We start from the raw sequence: 20342 nt of genomic DNA, 5'->3' as shown, positions 1-20342 counted from the left end.
AGAGGATAACGATGTGCTCCTGGACAAAGATGACTTTATCTCCCAGTGATGCATAAACATCCACGTAAGACCAGCATGTAGATAGTAGAATGATAACAGATGACACACAAAGTGGCTTTGACGCGTTTCGTCACCTTTTATTTATAGGTTATTGCCAACAGATATAATCATTCCAACACATATACATAAAAATTAACTCAAGTTCTCACACCTGTGTACAGCATTCCTGTAGCCGTGCCTCACCATGGTTCTCGAAGATGGCATCGGCGTGCGGCTCAGGCCTCGTTCTGGGTCAAACCAAGCCTCGATGAAAGTCACTTCCGAGGAAAGCCGCGCGCAATACCGGCGCAATTACATTTCCATGTTCTGTGTACTGTGGGAGACCAGATATAGTGAATGCAGGCTCCTGGGTTTACTAACACTTTTAAGGGTAACTCCACTTTCATGGGAAAAATAATAGCAAATAAAGTAAAAACAATATAGCGTATACAATTGTGACACTGTAACGCTCTTGCGTTTTTTGTTAGTGAATGGATTTGCAGCTGCAGGATTATTACACTCAGTAGTCATGTAGAGATGTGTTGAACAAACATATCCAACTCTCAGGACTCATCACCGTGCACAGCCTGTTTTATGCAAATATACATGCACTCAATATGATGTTCCTGGAGTGATAGGATGTATATGATAGTATAGAGGTGAGAGACAGGCGTTAGAAATGGTGAGCACTCAGTAGTAATATTCAGGAGAGTGGTAGGTGATGATAGATAGTATGCAGATAGGTTTAGCAATCATGTATAGTAACAGGTGGTAGGGGACAGCAGATGAAGTATACAAGAGAGAGTAACCTAGTGCAATGATGTAGATGATGGTAGGCTCAAGAGCTAGCAATCTATGAAGTTATGCAGATGATAGGAATAGTGCTTACATAGTAACAGTCCTTAGTATGCAGAGGTAGATAGTGTAAGTTAGTTAGGAAGAAATCCCCTGTGGGGTACTTATCACAAGTTGGGTTAGTAGTAGCAAGGTCCAGTAGCAAGAGAGTGATCTGGTAGCGAGATACGGGATCGGTAGCGAGGTTCCGGTTTTGTTCAGGCAAAGGAATAGCTAGAAGCTCCAGCAGCATAGGACAAGACTGGTCAAGCATGCGGTTTGAACGAGCAATGAGTGAGAGAAAACCGGCGATTGAAATAGCTGCTCATAGCAGCTCGGCGATGATGTCATCGTTCTTAAAGGTGTATGCGTTCCACCTAGTTAGCAAGGTGGGACGCAATATTAAGGTAGAAATGGGAAATAAGGGTACCAAAGGTACCAGAATCTTACAGACACAAGCCATATTGTAATTGAATGTTATTAAACATTACCTTTCCTTTTCCATCTGCAGCTACTGTCATTTTCTGAAAATGCAATGCAATATGGCTACCTGGAGCTGTTCTGTTCACATAATTTCCTGCTTGTGTCATTGGCTCAACTGATTTACCCAGAATTCTGGGATAAAAGTCAGATTTATGCAAGAAAAATGTCATTTTTGGTGAGATACTCCCAATAGAAGCACGTCTAAAGGGGTGCAGGCCCAGCAGATTTCCTCATAAGTGCTCTGCAGCTGCACAGCTGATTGACAATTATGACACCACTCCCATTAGACCCACTCAGCACAGAGGCACAGAAAAACAAACAGTGATTTCTTCAGAATAACAAAAGGTAGGAATCTGCAACAAAGGTTGTTATAAACCATGCAATCACTTTTTGTTGTTTTTTTTGGTGTTGATAGGGGAAACACCAGCAAGTTTTACATACTTGCCAACTGTCCCGTTTTTGCAGGGACAGTCCCGGCAAATAGGAGCCTGTCCCGGGTAATTTATATTGTCCCTACAAGCGCCCGTCAATCGGGCTGCTTGCAAAAAAAATGGTTGTGGGCCGACATCGTAACGGCGCATGCGCCGTTCCGGCACCTGCCGGGCTCAGGAAAGCTCGTACCAGCTCGGCCGGGCGAGCGCATGTGCAGTTACATAATGGCGCCGCCTGGCGCCATTAAAACCTAATTATACCAGATAGTATAATTCGGTTTTATCATACTTATTTACACCTTGCACTTTATTTATATTTACATATTACATTTTTGTATGGTTACACCTGAGCACATTTGACACTTTAGAATTGCAGGGAATTGTGATGAGAATTTTAAACTTTAGGCAGAAGTAGTGCAGCTGAATGGGAGAATTATTCCAACTCTGCTACTTTGGCCTTAAGTTTGAAATTCCCTTTTTAATTTCCTGTAATTCTCTCTTTATTGAGTAGACCCTATAATCTGATGATAAGTAGGCGTAGATTAATTATGCAGAGTGGGTGGAGATTTTGGGAAGTGGGTGTGGTAAGCTGTGCTGCAAAGTGTCCCTGGACATTTTTTTCCCAAATATTGGCAACTATGGTTTTATCTATTGCCCTTGCATAACACTGTACAGGCACTGACCAGCTTTGGGTACACTCTAGCTGTTTTGCTCATGCACAAAGAGCGCGCATTCAGCCCCAGAAGTGTATGACTTCTTTGCTGGTGTGCGCTTTCTTGGTAAATCCACAGGCAATGTCAGCTTCCAGTAAAAAAAGACTGGGCATTGGATTGGTAAAAGTAGGAGGATGTACAGTTTTTTTAAAACTTTTTTGTCTGAGTATAGATCTATGTTTTAAAAACAAGGAGTAGGATCAATAGATGCCCAAGGAAGCCCACTCACCCGGCGCTCAAATACAACTAAAACCTGGACGGTACATACATATGTGTGGTCTTAGTATATGAAAAATAAAATAACCAGCTGCTGCTATTAAATGGAAATATCAAACAAAAGGTGCATCTTCACAAAGCTAATAACTTCTCCTCTTAAACTTATAGATACACTAGCAGCGCTTACATAGGGAATAGATCCCTACATATAAACATAGAGTCTCTGTGATCCAGAAATGTAATGATATTGTGATGTCAGTCCATATAATAAAGAAATATAAAGAGTCCAAAGATCCACTTCCACCACTGTGCAGATGCGACCTATACAGCCTCCACCTCACCACTGTGCGAGCCCTATGGTAATGAACTCACCAGAGACCACTGAATATAGGCCAATAGATATCCTCAACTCCAAGGGGGTCAAATCCTCCAAGAGCCTGAGAATTCAAGATGGGATGGAATGGAAACCTCTCCTCTCTCATATACTCATGCCAATTCGTAGTACAGTAAAACCTTGGTTTGAGAGTAACTTGGTTTAAGAGCGCTTTGCAAGACAAGCAAAATTTTTAAATAAATTTTGACTTGATATACAAGCGATGTCTTGATATACAAGTAGCCTCAAGTCACAGCTGAGTAGAGAGGGGCCTCTAAGTGTAGCAATATGGTTACATTTAGTGAAGGTACAACACTTAGCAACTCACATGGTTGATGATTGGAACAGGCACATCTAAGGATGCAGGCATCCAGGCTAAAGCTGTCCACATAGTCCATCCTCCGCACCGCCATCTACATCATCCCTTCCATGCTGCCCCTCGCTTTCAGATCGCTTTACTGCAGGGTGGTCTTCCCGGTCAGGATTACAGACTGGCAGCCGGCGGTGCAGAAGATAGTCTATGTGGACAGCTTTACCCCGGATGCCTGCATACTTAGATGTGCCTGTTTTATTCATCAACCATGTGAGTTGCTAAATGTTATACCTTCATTAAATGGAGCCATATTGCTACACTTAGAGGCGCCTCTCTTCTCTTTGATACTCTGTAGCTCCTGCTGGATTTTGCTTCTAATCCCCTTGTGGAAGCGGCTATTTGTCGATGGACATTTTATGGTTATATAACCTATCGCAATGCTATAATCTTTTTATATGGACTATAAACTGAAGCACTTATGAATAAATGGTTGTGGAACGAATCATCTGAGTTTCCATTATTTCTTATGGGGAAATTCGCTTTGATATAAGAGTGCTTTGGATTACAAGCATGCTTCCGGAACGAATTATGCTCGCAATCCAAGGTTTTACTGTACATGTAAATGGATTAATGACATCACATAGTGTGATACTGCATATCATCACGTTTATTTACACATAACAACAAGACTCTTCAATAATTGCACTCACAAACAATCCATAAGTGAAAGCATATATGGAAGGGTAAACCTGTGTCCGGTCGATTCCCGCTGGTGGTATGTTCGCCGCTCGGTACCAAAGCGGACAAACTTCTTAAACTTCTTAAACTTTTTTATGTGTAAAAAACAGTTCTTTATTGAAAAAACAACGTATTTGTATAACAATTACTGTATTAACAAAAATACAAATAATATAATGCAAATGGCATAAATAACATGAGCAAAAAAATAAACAAAGAAGCAGCATAAGTAAGTATAAAGGAACGTGCCATACACAAGGGGGTGGTGGACTCCAAACCCCCAAACAGACCTAATACACCAGAGATGGTGGGGCTGGTAGATTGGTTCGTGTAATGTTCGTTAGTGCCCATAAACTAGCCCAACATGTTGGGCACTAACGTGCTGCTTCTTTGTTTGTTTTTTTGCTCATGTTATTTATGCCATTTGCATTATATTACTTGTATTTTTTTAATACAGTAATTTTTATACAAATACGTTGTTTTTTCAATAAAGAACTGTTTTTTACACATACATTCTAATTATTGGTCTGATGACTGTACCCCTCTAAAAGTCCCCTGGTCCCTCTCTTTCTTTTGTTTCCTCTAAATATCTTTCTGTAAGTGAGGTCTCCAAAACTGGACACAGTATTTTAAATGAGGTCTAACCAAAAGATCTGTATAGTGGAATCAGAACCCCCTTCCTCCTGCTGGTGACCCCTCTAGTGATGCAATATAGAATTCTATGTGCTTAGAGTTGGTAGGAAGATGCTCAGCAGATAGCGTAGGATAAGCTAAAATAAAATTGACATCCAATTCATGATTACAAATTTTATTGTAGTTAGGGTGTATTTAGGGTAACTTTTTTAATTCAGCGTTCTGTGTACTTGTATTTTTCCTTATTTGTTTAATTTTTACTTGCCAGTTATTTACATACTGTTGATTTAAAATTAAAAAAGAGGAGGTTAAAATGGGGCAATTTCTAAGCAGCGCCCAAGGAGAAAGGGATTTTTCACAAAGCCAACTAGAAAGTGTTTGTACCTTTTTTAGTTTTTTTTTTTTTTTTTTTCATTTTTGACATAGTGGAAACGATTTACAACTTCTGCAGGGCTTTATTGTTTTCTGAGCCCCTGTTTAGTAGGATGGATAAGGTAGATGCCCCTCTTGGCATTTCCCAGGAATCCATGCCCTCTTTTATCAAACGTTTGCAAACTGGCCTTGATAAGGACAGAAAGAAATAACAAGATTTGTCTCCCATCACAGCTTCAATAGGGTTTGGTGCTATGTTCGGGTTTAGCTAGCTTTGTCTGCTGGGTTAGGTGAACCTCCTGTGACCTGAACTTTGCCCAGTTTGTGCATCCCTAATTCTTAATTTGTAATTCTTTTTAGAATTTTAAAATAGAAGTACTACATTTTTTATGTCTGTCATTATTTAATATTTTAAAGTGCAATTTCAGTTTTGTTAAAAAAGAAAATACCCATTTTATCTCAAACCAAAACTTTTTTTTTAAAACACAGCACAGGGAAGGGTTAAACTCATCATGGTTTTTTTTTTTTCCTGTGTTTCCTCCTTTCGCCTTTGCTTGCTATTGATACCAACAGGGCTTAGTTTGCAAATAAAAAAAAAAAAAGGTCCAGACAGAGTAAATACCCCCTCCCTACAGTATCCATAAAAATTATTTATATATATATATATATATATATATATATACAGTGGGTACGGAAAGTATTCAGACCCCCTTAAATTTTTCACTCTTTGTTATATTGCAGCCATTTTCTAAAATCCTTTAAGTTCATTCTTCTTCCTCATGAATGTACACACAGCTCCCCATATTGATGGAAAAACACAGAATTGTTGACATTGTTGCAGATTTATTAAAAAAGAAAAACTGAAATATCACATGGTCCTAAGTATTCAGACCCTTTGCTGTGACACTCATATATTTAACTCAGGTGCTTTCCATTTCTTCTGATCATCCTTGAGATGGTTCTACACCTTCATTTGAGTCCAGCTGTGTTTGATTATACTGATTGGACTTGATTAGGAAAGCCACACACCTGTCTGTATAAGACCTCCAGATCACAATGCATGTCAGAGCAAATGAGAATCATGAGGTCAAAGGAACTGCCTGAAGAACTCAGAGACAGAATTGTGGCAAGGCACAGATCTGGCCAAGGTTACAAAAAGATTTCTGCTGCACTTAAGGTTCCTAAGAGCACAGTGGCCTCCATAATCCTCAAATGGAAGACGTTTGGGACGACCAGAACCCTTCCTAGAGCTGGCCGTCCGGCAAAACAGAGCTATCGGGGGAGAAGAGCCTTGGTGAGAGAGGTAAAGAAGAACCCAAAGATCACTGTGGCTGAGCTCCAGAGATGCAGTCAGGAGATGGGAGAAAGTTGTAGAAAGTCAACTATCACTGCAGCCCTCCACCAGTCGGGGCTTTATGGCAGAGTGGCCCGACGGAAGCCTCTCCTCAGTGTAAGACACATGAAAGCCCGCATGGAGTTTGCTAAAAAACACCTGAAGGACTCCAAGATGGTGAGAAATAAGATTCTCTGGTCTGATGAGACCAAAATAGAACTTTTTGGCCTTAATTCTAAGCGGTATGTGTGGAGAAAACCAGGCACTGCTCATCACCTGTCCAATACAGTCCCAACAGTGAAGCATGGTGGTGGCAGCATCATGCTGTGGGGGTGTTTTTCAGCTGCAGGGACAGGACGACTGGTTGCAATCGAGGGAAAGATGAATGCGGCCAAGTACAGGGATATCCTGGACAAAAACCTTCTCCAGAGTGCTCTGGACCTCAGACTGGGCCGAAGGTTTACCTTCAAACAAGACAATGACCCTAAGCACACAGCTAAAATAACGAAGGAGTGGCTTCACAACAACTCCGTGACTGTTCTTGAATGGCCCAGCCAGAGCCCTGACTTAAACCCAATTGAGCATCTCTGGAGAGACCTAAAAATGACTGTCCACCAACGTTTACCATCCAACCTGACAGAACTGGAGAGGATCTGCAAGGAGGAATGGCAGAGGATCCCCAAATCCAGGTGTGAAAGACTTGTTGCATCTTTCCCAAAAAGACTCCTGGCTGTATTAGATCAAAAGGGGGCTTCTACTAAATACTGAGCAAAGGGTCTGAATACTTAGGACCATGTGATATTTCAGTTTTTCTTTTTTAATAAATCTGCAACAATGTCAACAATTCTGTGTTTTTCTGTCAGTATGGGGTGCTATGTGTACATTCATGAGGAAGAAGAATGAACTTAAATGATTTTAGCAAATGGCTGCAATATAACAAAGAGTGAAAAATTTAAGGGGGTCTGAATACTTTCCGTACCCACTGTATATATATATATATATATACTGTATATACAATACACTGGGAATAATAAAGTTGTATTGGATGAATTATGTATAGATTGTAAGCTCTGGTAAACTGATTCCTCCTATACTGAATTCTATTGTAACTGTGCTGATTGCCCTAATGTTGTAAAGTGCAAACTGTTGGAGCTATATGAATCATGTATGATAATAATACACTGAGCATAATGCAGTTGTATTGAATATATATGCAACGAGTATGATAGAGTTAGAGTTGTATTGGACACACACACATATATATATATATATCCTGTAAATTATATACTGTAAGTACATTCGATGTATCCATGTATTGGGTATATACACTGGGCCAAGATACAGTTGGGTATATATAATGACTTATCCCTGGCCCAGTTTACGGCCAGGAGATTCCATGGGCAAAAGCTGAATGCAAACAAATGAGACCGGCTGACTTCATTATCCAAGTATGGGAATGCTCATATATGGGCAATGATGAGTCATAGTAGAGTTTCCCATCAAGCTCCACCCCAAACTCTAGACCCCCTACAGCTGTAGTGCTGTAAATCACAGGCAAGTTGGACCTGACGGGAACTAGCTTTTCAGTTTACCTATCAGGTTCCGCCCACACCATTATAAAACTTCTTGGCCATGTGTGTGTCTGTGTAATTGGCACAGTGGCCAGTATGGACACACCGGTATCAGTACCGCTACCTACTACAACACATGCATGTACCTGTTCCCGACAGTTATATGAATCTGTCACAAACACAGCCAATTTCTGTGCAACGTTGTGACGCAATTCTAAAGAGTGTCTAAGATATTTGTTATTAATTACCTCCTTTGATGCTGGTTTACTAAAGGAGTTGAGTTCACACAATAAATTGCATGAATGCTCACTTAACTTATCCAATAATGTAAAAACCAAATTCAGATTTACCTATTTGATCTAAACATGATTGGATAAATGAGGTACAGTATATATTTAACCTCCCTGGCGGTATGATTCTTTCGGATTTTAGGTGCTGAAAGCGGTACCATTATTTTGCATGTAATTCTTGAGAATGAGCAGCCCAAACCAACTATTTACATATTTTTTTTTTTTTACTGGGCGTTCTTCTTTATAACATCTTGGGTATGATAAAGTTTGAAACACAAAATCATAAATTATAATATAATAAAAAACTATTAATAAGTTAAAGTATGTATTTATGTATACATATATATATATATATATATATATATATATATATATATATATATATATATATATATACTGTATATATATATATATATATATATATATATATATATATATATATATATATATATATATATATATATATATATATGTATATATATATATATATATATATATATATATACATAAAAAGTACAGTAAAACAGCAGGAAAGGGCACTGGGGGACAATGTAATGTGAATTTATTTTATTTTGAATGGTATCAGTGTGTTTGGTGTGTTTTACATTTGAATTTGCTGCCGGTTCCACCCCCCTGCGAACGTCACGTCGCAGGAGACAGAAGCCGGGGCACGGAGAGGATCGGGAGGAAGATCCGCTGCCGCATACCGCTCGCATACATCGCTGGATCCCGGTGACAAGGTAAGAAACCTCTTTTACAGGATCCAGCAATGCTTCTGGCGGTACCCCGAGTGTGGCTCGGGGTTACCGCTTTTGGCTCTGAAATTTAACCCCGAGCCACGCTCGGGAATACCGCTAAGAACGTTAAAAACTTTATTGTGTAAGGATTCTCAATTCCTTTAGTAAATCATTCCAATGGCACATTCTGCTAATGACTGTGACAACTTCTACTGAACACAGATAGAAATATATTAAATAGTGATCAACCAATATCATTTTTTCATTGCCGATACCGATATTTTGGTTATCGTTTATCGGTATTGGCCGATATGGGCTGATATTTTCGTACATTTTAAAAAAAACATTTTTATTTTTTTTTACTTGACAGGTACTCTTGTGGAGGGATCTGGGGGTCTAAAAGTACACCAATACCAATATTTTGGTCATGGCGTATCGGTATTTCCCGATATGGACGGATATTTTCGTACATTTAAAAAATAAAATTTGTTTTATTTTTTTTTGCTTGACAAGTACTCTTGTGGAGGGATCTGGGGGTCTAAAAGACCCCAAACCCCTCCTCTGCATTTAAAAACATTCAAAACGCCAAGTTTGGCTGTTTTGAATGCTGTCATTTCTGTCATTTTTTAAAATCTGGCACCGAGTACCCAGAAGTAATGTCATGACATCACTTCCGTTTTTTTTGCATGGAGACCCAATCAGAGCCGAATGTAGCTTTGATCGGGTCTTCAGTGGCCGTGCAGACTGGTTGTCCGGGTCTCCCGGTGGGATGGGAGACTCGGGCGAGCCGCGGAAGGTGGGGGGGGATGTCCCCTCCTGCTCCTTGTAATGACAGCCGAGCGGCTTCTCAGCCTCATTGGTTGTCATTACAAGACAGCCGACCGTCAGCTATGGACGCCGGTACCAGGGTGATGCCTCTAGCTGCAGGCATCACTTCGGTACAGCACTTTCCCGAAATATCGGTAATATTGGTCACCTTGGTGGCCGATTCCGAGATATCGGGGAAAGTGCACATCGGCCTCCAATATATTGGCTTTGCCGATAATCGGTCGATCCCTAATATTGAACATAGTGAAATAAAAACTGGTTTAAAATGGTAAAAACATAGTCCATACTGAGGCAATGCAAAAACTATCCCAATAGTCCTTAGCTAAGATAATTGATTCCGTCCTTATTAGTATTGAAGCTCATGTTGTCAAGCAGAGAAAAGTTCTCAAGTAGTGGAACATTCATTTATACTGTAAGTATTAGTCCAAAGTAAAAGTGAATAAGGATCCCACTATTGGAAGTGTTGGTCTATAGTTTTTAGGTATAAGGCTAGATGGTAAGTGCTAAATTCTTGCACTGAGGGCAACTTGTGATGACTTGGATTCAACTCCAGCCAGTGACGAACCACTCATCTATAGTGTCCAGGTATGTCAGAATGTACAAATATGTGACATCACTTATCAATATTTACCAACATGTGCCTAAGCGCCGGTTCACACTGGCGCGACGCTACTTTCAGGGGCGACCTCCGAGATCGCGGTGCGAGCAGCGCGCCGCGACCTCGGAGCGGCCGCCACAGACTTCATAACATTGAAGTCTATGGCGGTCGCCTCCTGGTCGCCCCAAAGAAGCTCCGGACCCTTTTTCTAGGTCGGAGCGACTTGTGTCACTCCTATTAGAACGGGTCCGTAACTTCCCTTATGGGAGGCGACCTGCGGCGACCTGTGAGGCGACCAGGTCGCCTCACAGGTCCCCCTAGTGTGAACCGGGGCTAAATCCTTGGCTCCCTTTAGGCCCATGTAGATCCTGTCTCTAGCAACAACAATGCCAGCAACATGATCACTAACAGACAATTTACCTGTTATTATGGAGTCACTTCAGACCAGTGAGATGTCAAAATTCCATTGGCAATTCTGCTGCTGGCAATGTGTTATCAGCAGCGAAAGTAGAATCACCTGTGTGACATCGGCCCCAGGCCAGATGCTCAGTACTAGATAAATATACAGAATAACTATACCTAATAAAGTGTCTTCTGTGTGAATATCAACATATATATATATACATACATACATATTATTATTTTTTTTAATTTTACACAGTAGCTTCTAAGATGTATCTTTGATGTATTTAATATACAGCATCTCACGAAAGTGAGTACACCCCTCACATTTTTGTAAATATTTTATGATATCTTTTCATGTGACAACACTGAAGAAATTACACTTTGCTACAATGTAATGTAGTGAGTGTACAGCTTGTATAACAGTGTAAATTTGCTGTCCCCTCAGAATAACTCAACACACAGCCATTAATGTCTAAACCACTGGCAACAAAAGTTACGTTGTTTCGTGGGACAGAGCCAACCTGCCGCAGTATTTACATGGAAATACAATTAGTTTAGTAAATATAAACTGCTGAATACCTTTTCTCATCAGCAGTATATAGCAGCCTTATGACTTCTGTCAGTGTCTGGTTAAAGCTTGTAGGATGAGTTTTCATTCTCCTCTGACTGTCCTTTGAGGCTGCATGACCCCTGGCCCTCTGTATGGACAGTGCTGATTGGCCCAGTGCTGATCACATGCACCCTCTCAACCAATGCACACCAAACTAAGCATGTGCAGAGTGCCTCCAAGGCTCTGTTCTATCAGTAGATGGATTGGGAACAGTAAAAGAAGGGGAGAATCAGAGAAGACAGGATCAAACAGCCTTTTTACACAATGCAAAGGATTGCCCCTTAGGTTTCACAGTGAGTATAACAAACATGCTTTACTGCATATACAGACTGATTTTACTGTTGTGGGTTTAGTAACATTTAAAGGCAAAAAACATATTTCTTATTTTATTTTTTCTATATAGTAAGTACGTAGCTCAGGGACGGGACTCAGGAGGGCAAGAAATTAAAAAAGGCAGGCACACACACATGAAATTAACTCTCACAGTGATACTGACAGCAGTTTGCAGCAGCACAGATGAGGGTGATACCTCACCGACATGGCACGTCCCCTCCTGAGTCACAGTGACAGTCTCTCTCTACGCCAGATGGTCCCTACAGTCCACTCAAGTCTAAACAACACTAACAGTCCCGCTCCCGGCTTGCCTTGCTCCTGTCCCACAAACACACACACGGGGCGCCCGACGCTCCGCTTAGCTCCCTTGCACCATGACATCACATGAGACACTCAGGCAAAGCCTCCACCAGACCTGCCCCCCACCGGCGCCCCCCTGAACACACTGTAGCAGGCACTCAGATCGTCTCAGCCGGCTGCAGAGCCGAGCATCACAGCAATATTTTTAACTGGCAACCTATTCCAGTCACTGGCATTTACTGGTAGGAGAAAAGTGCCTGTTTTTTTACTGGCTGCCAGTAAAAATACTGGCGGTCTGTTGGCAACACTGGTATGGAGACATAATGGGTCTATTAAACCCCTAATGTTTGCCATGTCCTTTAATACAAATTGTGCCTAATTAGCTGTTTCCCTGGCTGTAGCAGCAAGGGATGCCACACCACTTACACTGTAAAAGCCATGGCAGCCATGAACTGGCTTTGACCTGAAGAAGGGCCCCGCCTGAAACACGTTGTCATAGCAACAGATCGTAACAGATCGCAACAGCAAGCCTCCCCTGCCTACCTCCCCCTTCGACCATTGCGTTTTGTGCTCTCACAGCGGCTCCAGATTTCCACCACAGTGGCTCAAGCCTCGCTCTGAGAACCTGACGTCACGTCCGGCTCTCTTCCTGGTGTACACTCACCGCGGAGGAGCCCGTCCCTGGCCAGCCATTCATCTTGGGCACCAGACCATCTGGATTTCCGTCTCCGCGTCCCCTTGGGACACCTCTCCATCTCCAGCTTCACGTCCTGGATTACAGTGAAGCGGCCCATACCGCCACACTGCTACACTCTCCTAGCTACCCACATGGCTCCCATAGTGGGTCATCTGCATATGCTACTGTGAGTTATTTAAATTGGTCCTTTATCACATCGCAGACTGGGGGGTCCATGTTCAGGCTTTATCATTTTACATTGTTTTTGCTAACTGTTTTAATAAACTTTTTTGTACATCGAACAAGGGTGTTGCACCATCTGTGACTTTGTACATACAGTGCCATTATCATTACCTCTTTGGGATCATTCAGCGCTTATATGGGGTCACTCTTGGGTTTGGCTTTGAATGCTTTACCCTCTGGACGTACATAGTACATCCAAATAGGTGAAGTAGGTGATTGAATTTCACTTTCTCATTGTAAGATACTTTTAGTTCAGTAGTGGATGTAATTATATTGTATGAGATTGTGCTGATTTTTGCTTTGTTTACTAGCATGCTTTACTTATTTACTTTTGATCTGTTAAATATACAATTGAACATATTTTGTTATGTATGATTAAAAAGTGCAAGAAAAATGCTTGTTCATCCCTCCAAAAATCTAGTAAACTCATAAGTTCTTGTGCGCTTAGCATTTTTCCTAGCTTTCTCTGTGGACAACAGAACCTCCCACTATGCTTTGAGTATAAGGGAAAGTTGTGACAGACCCAACCAGGACAGGGGCTTTTGGAGGGGACTGCAGTGTAGTTTCTTGCCTACTGACTGTTGACCCTGGCTTTTGTGGGGGCTCTGTTCTTGGGAGTTGTGTGCCTGGAGACCCTTGGAGTCGTTTTACTTTGGATTCGGGTCCATGCCTCCCCGAAAAACACAGAATCTAGGGACGGAATACAGATTTGGGGCCTTTGTGCCCAAACCAGCAAAGACTGCTTTAAACTGTGAGACTCAGAGCAGAGGTTAATATAATTAGCTCAACCCAGCCTGTTTCTGCTATTATCTGTTTACTTAGGGGTCTTTCTATCATGCTATAATTTCCCTATTGCTTGCCTCCTAGGCGTGAATTCCCATTTTTAAATGAGTCACCTATTGTTTCTGCCTGTCTGCTTATCTCTTGGAGATGTGATTAATATCGTGTCCACTTTACCTTGTTACTGAACTATGATGTTATATGTTTATGTTGATTTGCTTACTGTTTAATTTGATTACTGCTTATGTTTATGGTAGCTTTTCCTTAGATGTGGTAGCTTTATGGCAAAGAAACCCAAAGAGGACAAGGGAGAGCAGGCCCAGGTGATCGAGTCTGTCTACCTAAGAGATAGAAGGAGGAGACCCTCCAAGAAACACATAGACGAGTAAAGAAAGAAAAAGAAAAAATGGGAGGGCTGTTGTGATTTTTCAATGGTACCTTATTCTATCAAGTAGAATGACACATGGGTATAAATATAGATTAAAAGATAGATTTTATTAGTCCAAAAATTTAAAATATCGTGTACAGAATATGCACAAGCAAAACATTATAAAATACAGGAGTACATTGAGGAGTTCTCATTGTTTAGTATGTCCGATATGAATACCGGAAAAACCCGACGTGTTTCGCAGTTTTATCCAACCGCTTCTTCAGGGGTGTGTACTAATTTGTGCTGTAACAACAGTTATCCTGAGTATTCCTGTGTGGGAAAGTAGGATGAGTTAACAGTTTTTATATCACACGGAAAATTAACATATCTGCATGGAGGGTTCAGTATCCCAGTGCATCACCCAAAGAAGCCCGGAATATCCCAGTGGGCGCAGAGAGGGAGATGCCCACAAAAAACGTCTCACCGACGGGTGTGGAAGATGTGCTGTTCACAGTTTGCATTGGTTAGGATACTGCGATCAAATTCTTATCTGATCTTGCATGGTATATATTCTGTGTGAGTTTACAAGGAAGAGAGTTCCAGTTTGCACTTAAGCTAGCGTTGTCTAGTCCTTGGGTGCAATATTCACCTATAATTCCTGGTTCCAGACTGGAGGAAGTATATATATATATATATATATCTTGATGAAGGCACCCAAGCTAGGTGCTTGACAGTCCGTCACAAAGATGTTCTATAGTTCTAACATGCAACCAGTGGTGGCTGGAGCCTTGGGGGCGCAGGGGCGCTGCCCCCCCCCATCCATGCATCCGGGCCCCCTTATCTACATGCAGGGCGCTGGTCGCATGGATTCCAATGGGTTTTTTTTTTTTTTTGAAGCACATGATTAGAGCCAGAGGCTCTAATAAGTTTCAAAAAAGGGTGGGCTCGGGGAACAGAGCCCTGCGCCCTGAGGCCACCCAGTTGTGTGACAATAGCGAATGAATATTCGCTATTATCACATGGATCCTCCTCCCAGCCAATCAGGAAGCGGTTCCTGAGACCTGTTTTCCGATTGCTTGAAAGGAGAGGCCATACTATTGGCCAAGAAGGAGGAGGGAGGAGATGCAGGTGAAGCCGCCTCCGCTGCTGGGGGAAGCTGCCGTCGCCTCTGCCTGCCCTCTACGTCAGTCCAGGGTGGTGTGGTCTGGTGTGGTCCAGGGGGGTGGGTGTATGGTGTGGTCCATCTGCCCCCCCGGCCCATGGAGCACCAGCCGCCACTGCATGCAACCTGACAATATTACTCCTCCATAGATACAGTGCAGTGAGGGAGCTTTGTGAAGAGTGTTACTGGCATGATGACCAAATAACAATAAAGAAAAAAAAAGAAAACAAATGCAGCCACCACATCTCAAAACTAGTAAGCTGCAATACATTTTTGTTCTTGGGTTCAGGTACACCATAACACTAAAACTTTTTTCCATCATCCCACTAGAGTGATGGCCATAAACCTAGTGAAAGACCTACAGTGAAAGACCGACTTCAACTCATCAGCACAACGATAACTGGAGCAAACTAGGATTTTTTTGGACTCTATTCAGGTGTGAAAATTGAATAGCGTTTTTTTTTTTTTTTTCCCTCATGAAACTAAATGCATTAATAACAGGATGGATTCATCCCTGGCATGAAAGTAGAGGTCATATTGAGGAAAATGACACCGAATGTCTAAAAATGTCATCTACTTTAAGAGATCCTGGGCACAATGCCAAGAGCAGCATTTAAGGCAGCCCTGAACGTATGCTCCAAAAATAACACGCCAGAGGATCTGGAGGGTGAAAATCTTGAAGTGACACCTTAAGCGGTGCAAGGTATCATTTGCGGCCTATCGTTTCTTAATAAACATATTCGTATGGCTTTAGTTTAATCAGCCAGGGGGTTCTGCGGTCTTAATCAAAATTCAGAAAATGATAGCACCCTTCCAATAAGCAATAAACCAGCCTGTCTTCTGCAGCAAAGGCAGCTTTAAAGCTTGACCATCTAAGATAAATTGGCTGAATCGTCTTTTAAATGTAAAAAGATTTATGGAACGTTCCAAATACAGTTTTCCAGTGCAACAAGGATCTCCTGGGTGCAAGTTTCTATAAGCCCCTTACAGTAAATGGGACTAAGCAAAGGTTCATTGTACATAATTTCTTCTGTTAAAGGAATCACAGGCTGAAGACTATAGAACATTTACTGATAATCTCATTTGCTAATATTTAAAAAAAAAAAAAAAAAAAAAAATGGAAACTATTTTGAAGAGGAGAAAACAAAACAAGAAGTGATGACTCACTAAGTAACTAATCCTTTTGATAAATAAAGATGAACAACTCTTTAGGTTGAATTACAAACCTATCCCCTTGCCTTGAGAAACACTTATAGCAACTGCAGCACAAATGGTAAACTGATCCTTAAAGTGCAACTCTGTGCTAGACATTCATTTTTAAATAGGTATTTTTTTATACATGCATGCACACTGTAATTGAACTATACAATTTATGATATTATTTTATAATAATGATCTGATTATTATTGTTACATACATTTTTTTATCATTACCTAATAATAATGTTTGTTCTTGTTTGCAGTATAACATTTTCTTTTTTTTTATTTTATATTTTATTGCAACCTCTTCAGTTTTATTTTTTTTTTTTTAAACCAAGCTTAAAAAAAAAAAAAAAACACTGATAGCCTTTTATGTATTCACTTATTCTACTCATTGGGGTTGATTTACTAAAACAGGAGATTGCAAAATCTGGTGCAGCTCTGCATGGTAGCCAATTAGCTTCTAACTTCAGCTTGTTCATTTAAAGCGGTAGTATCCCGCTTTTTGACACTTTTACCTACAGGTAAGCCTATAATAAGGCTTACCTGTAGGTACAAATAATATCTCCTAAACCGGCATGGTTTAGGAGATATTTACAGTGCATGCAGCCGCTCGCGCGAGCGGCGCATGCGCTCTGAAGGTCCGGGGGGACCTTCAATTAACTTGCCGGGAGCTTGCCGGAAAAATCACTCCCGCGCGCATGCGCGGGAGTGACGTCATCGCGGCTCCGGCCAATCATCGCGCCGGAGCCGTCTCTTCCGGCCAATCACCGCGCCGGAGCCGCCGAACCCGGAAGAGACGGTGAGGGATCATGGCAGCGCCCGCAGCGATGTCCGGGGGTCCGTGTCGGGGCTTCGTTCTAAGGTAAGTTACACATAATGGGCTAGTATGCGATGCATACTAGCCCATTATGCCTTTGTCTTGCAGGTTTTTTTTTTTTTTTTGTTTCTAGGGTTTACAACCGCTTTAAGCTTTGACAGCAAAACCTGGAAGCTGATTGGTTTCTATGCAGAGCTGCACCAGATTTTTCACTCCCCAATTTTAGTAAATCAACCCCTTTATCTCCCCAACACTTAGGCTGGCCATATACTATACAATTTTCTAGTTCAATTTTCTTTAGATTTACTTTTAACTATGTAGTGCAAAGGCACAAATTGAAAGTCTTTTATGTTTGACCTCATATTATATAATTTTGGTCAATCTAAAGGAAAATTGTACAAGAGAATTGTATAACGTATGGTCGGCCTAAAGCTGGATACACACTATACAACTTTTGTTGGTAGATTTCCTTTAGATTTACCTTCAACTATGTAGTGCAAAGGCCTGTCTGATTGCATACAAATTGAAAGTGTTTAGGTCTGACCTCATATTATATGGTTTTGGTAAATCTTAAGGAAAAAGTCTTCAGAAAATTGTATAGTGTGTATCCAGCTTTAGCTTATATGCTTGTATGAGCAGATGCAATCTACCGATGATTCAAAAATAGAAAATTGTAATAATAATAGTTAAGGAGAGGCCGACAATTATTTTGTATTTTTATAAATATTTTTACATTTTAAACTTTGTCAATTCATACATTGGAAAAGAACACAATGACAAATAAAAAATGATAGCACTGTAATAAAAAAATACATTTAGAGATTATTATTGAGCTGAGTAAGCCCAGAAACATGTATTTATTTAAAATCAAAATAAAACCAGTAATCTGATTTTTTTAGTGGTCTGTTTTTTTAAGTTATTATTATTATTAATCAGGATATAATTTATACTTTACAGTATAAAGGGATACAGTATAATTACTATACAATAAAATACAAGAGGGTCAAGAGTTCCTTTTAAATGACAGAATCTGGGCCAGAGTAAAACTCTGTACCTTAGTAAATTACTTTCTTAATTTAAATATTAATTCCGTTATTAATGAAGCCTTTCAGTTTAAAAAAAATAATACAAAAATTAGAAAACTATCTATCTTCAAAAGTAAAAAAAAAAATTGTTTAGCCAGCCAAGGTCTCTGAAGTGGTTAACTTTTTTGATGAATTCCAACTGTACCATGTTGTATAAATGTTTTATAATACAAGACAAAATACAATCACTGTATTTAGGTGCTGTAAGTATGAGATCTCTCTGTATTAAGCTGTGAATATTCATGAACCCTTGTTTCTTTTGATATATCCACTCGCCCAGGTACACTCGGGAATCTTCTACATCGGTGATGTGAAAATCGTTGATGCCTGAAGTTCAAAAGGTACGTCTTCACTTTACATTCCATGTCGGTATAAAGAAATAAATAAGGAGGGCACACAGTACATGTAGCTCAACAAATAGCTATTGAATGCGCTAAAATGTTATATCGAGACCAGGATGCTGGAGGTTCACGTACAGACAAACACTTGGGAGAAAGGCAAATTCCAAATGATAAAAAAAAGAGAGAAAAGCACAAATCCCAGGTGAGCTTTGATTTAGAAAGATATTCTATAGCTGTGTGTTAATGGGAAGAACACAGCAAGGATTGGACTAAATATGGTTAACCCTAAGTTATCCCATCATTCTCTGCAATTTAATTGTATGTACATTTTTTTATATCCTATAGAAATGTTATGCATTTGTTTATGTATTAATTTCTTTAATGTTATTGTTGTTGATAGAATAGGCCTTTAATGTACATTGCAGGCCACTGTACCATGACAAGGGGTAGAGGGTTGAGCCAAACTAATAAAAAATAGATGTCTCACTATTTGTTTTCTCATTCAGCATTTTGTAATGCTTATACTAAATAGCTGAATGATTTATTTTTTATTTGGTATATTGTACACAGTGTCAGTGCATATAAACAAATGAATAAATGACTTATTATTGTCAGTGTTATGGTGATGATGTTTCCTTTTTTTAAAATTAATTTTATTTTGTGTAGGCTAAAAAGAAAGATATAACTTACAGCAGCTATTTTATATTTTTTTCAACAAAGTCAACATAAATAATCACAGGTAACAAAAATTGCAAACAATAATAGGAATCAAAATAAATACTAATGGATCTTATGGATTTTATTATTTTTTTTCCAAATTATTTTATAACTTTACAATTAGAGTAATAAGCAGACGTATCTGCTACATAGGTGACTTTGTTGACATTGATGCAGTATGGAAATTGTGAAGGTTACTGATCTACTAAAGTTGATGTAGAAATGTACCCAGTGTAAAACAATTTTACATCAACCCCCCCCCCCCCCCCCCGATAGTTCAGGGGTATTTTTTATTTTTTGTTTTTGCTTTTGTTCTTTATTCTCCTGAATCTAATTGGTTATTGAGTTTGGAATAAAATGCTTAATAGATAAGTCAAAACTAATTTTTAATGTAATCAGACCCCAAGTGTATTACCTTTTATATTTAAATTACTACTGTTTTTCAGTAATAGACATTTCTATAGCACCACTGACATGAAAATATTGCAATCTATTTGTATGTGATTAATATATTTAATGACAATATTCAGTTTATTTCTTCCTATTTTATTTCACATGAATGTATGCATATAGTCTACCACAGATACTAATTAAAAAAATACCTTTTATTCATATTATTCATATGCTTTTACTTTTTGTGTGTGTGTTTTTTTTTTTTTGTAGCTGCTCAAATACTCCTTTTAATTGTATATCCCAACACTGTCAATTTTGCAGGACAGCTTCATCTGCATGTATATGTGGAGAAAGATATACATCAAGGCAATAATTAATTCATATAAAAATACTGTGATTACAGGTA

At 39.9% G+C, this 20342-nt stretch overlaps 1 protein-coding gene across 2 annotated transcripts in view; it reads left to right on the top strand.

The window, feature by feature from the left end:
* The window catches only part of MAF (MAF bZIP transcription factor), a 157168-nt gene that overhangs the window by 77048 nt on the left and 59778 nt on the right, over positions 1–20342 (top strand). The window contains exons 1-2 of one of the 2 annotated variants that reach the window (XR_014225798.1): positions 15729–15817; positions 18766–18826. Coding sequence is in view for 1 of the 2 variants with exons in the window: in XM_082270139.1 (XP_082126265.1) it covers positions 18766–18799 (34 nt within the window). In the remaining variant the exon portion in view is untranslated. Of the gene's footprint in view, positions 1–15728; positions 15818–18765; positions 18827–20342 lie in introns of those variants that run through there. The other variant, XM_082270139.1, reaches the window with a different exon arrangement.

The sequence above is a fragment of the Pelophylax lessonae genome (assembly GCF_965119305.1).
Source record: "Pelophylax lessonae genome assembly, chromosome: 10".
Lineage (NCBI taxonomy): Eukaryota > Metazoa > Chordata > Amphibia > Anura > Ranidae > Pelophylax > Pelophylax lessonae.
The sequence above is the reverse complement of the archived record's forward strand: the minus strand, read 5'-3'. Positions and strand labels throughout refer to the sequence as shown.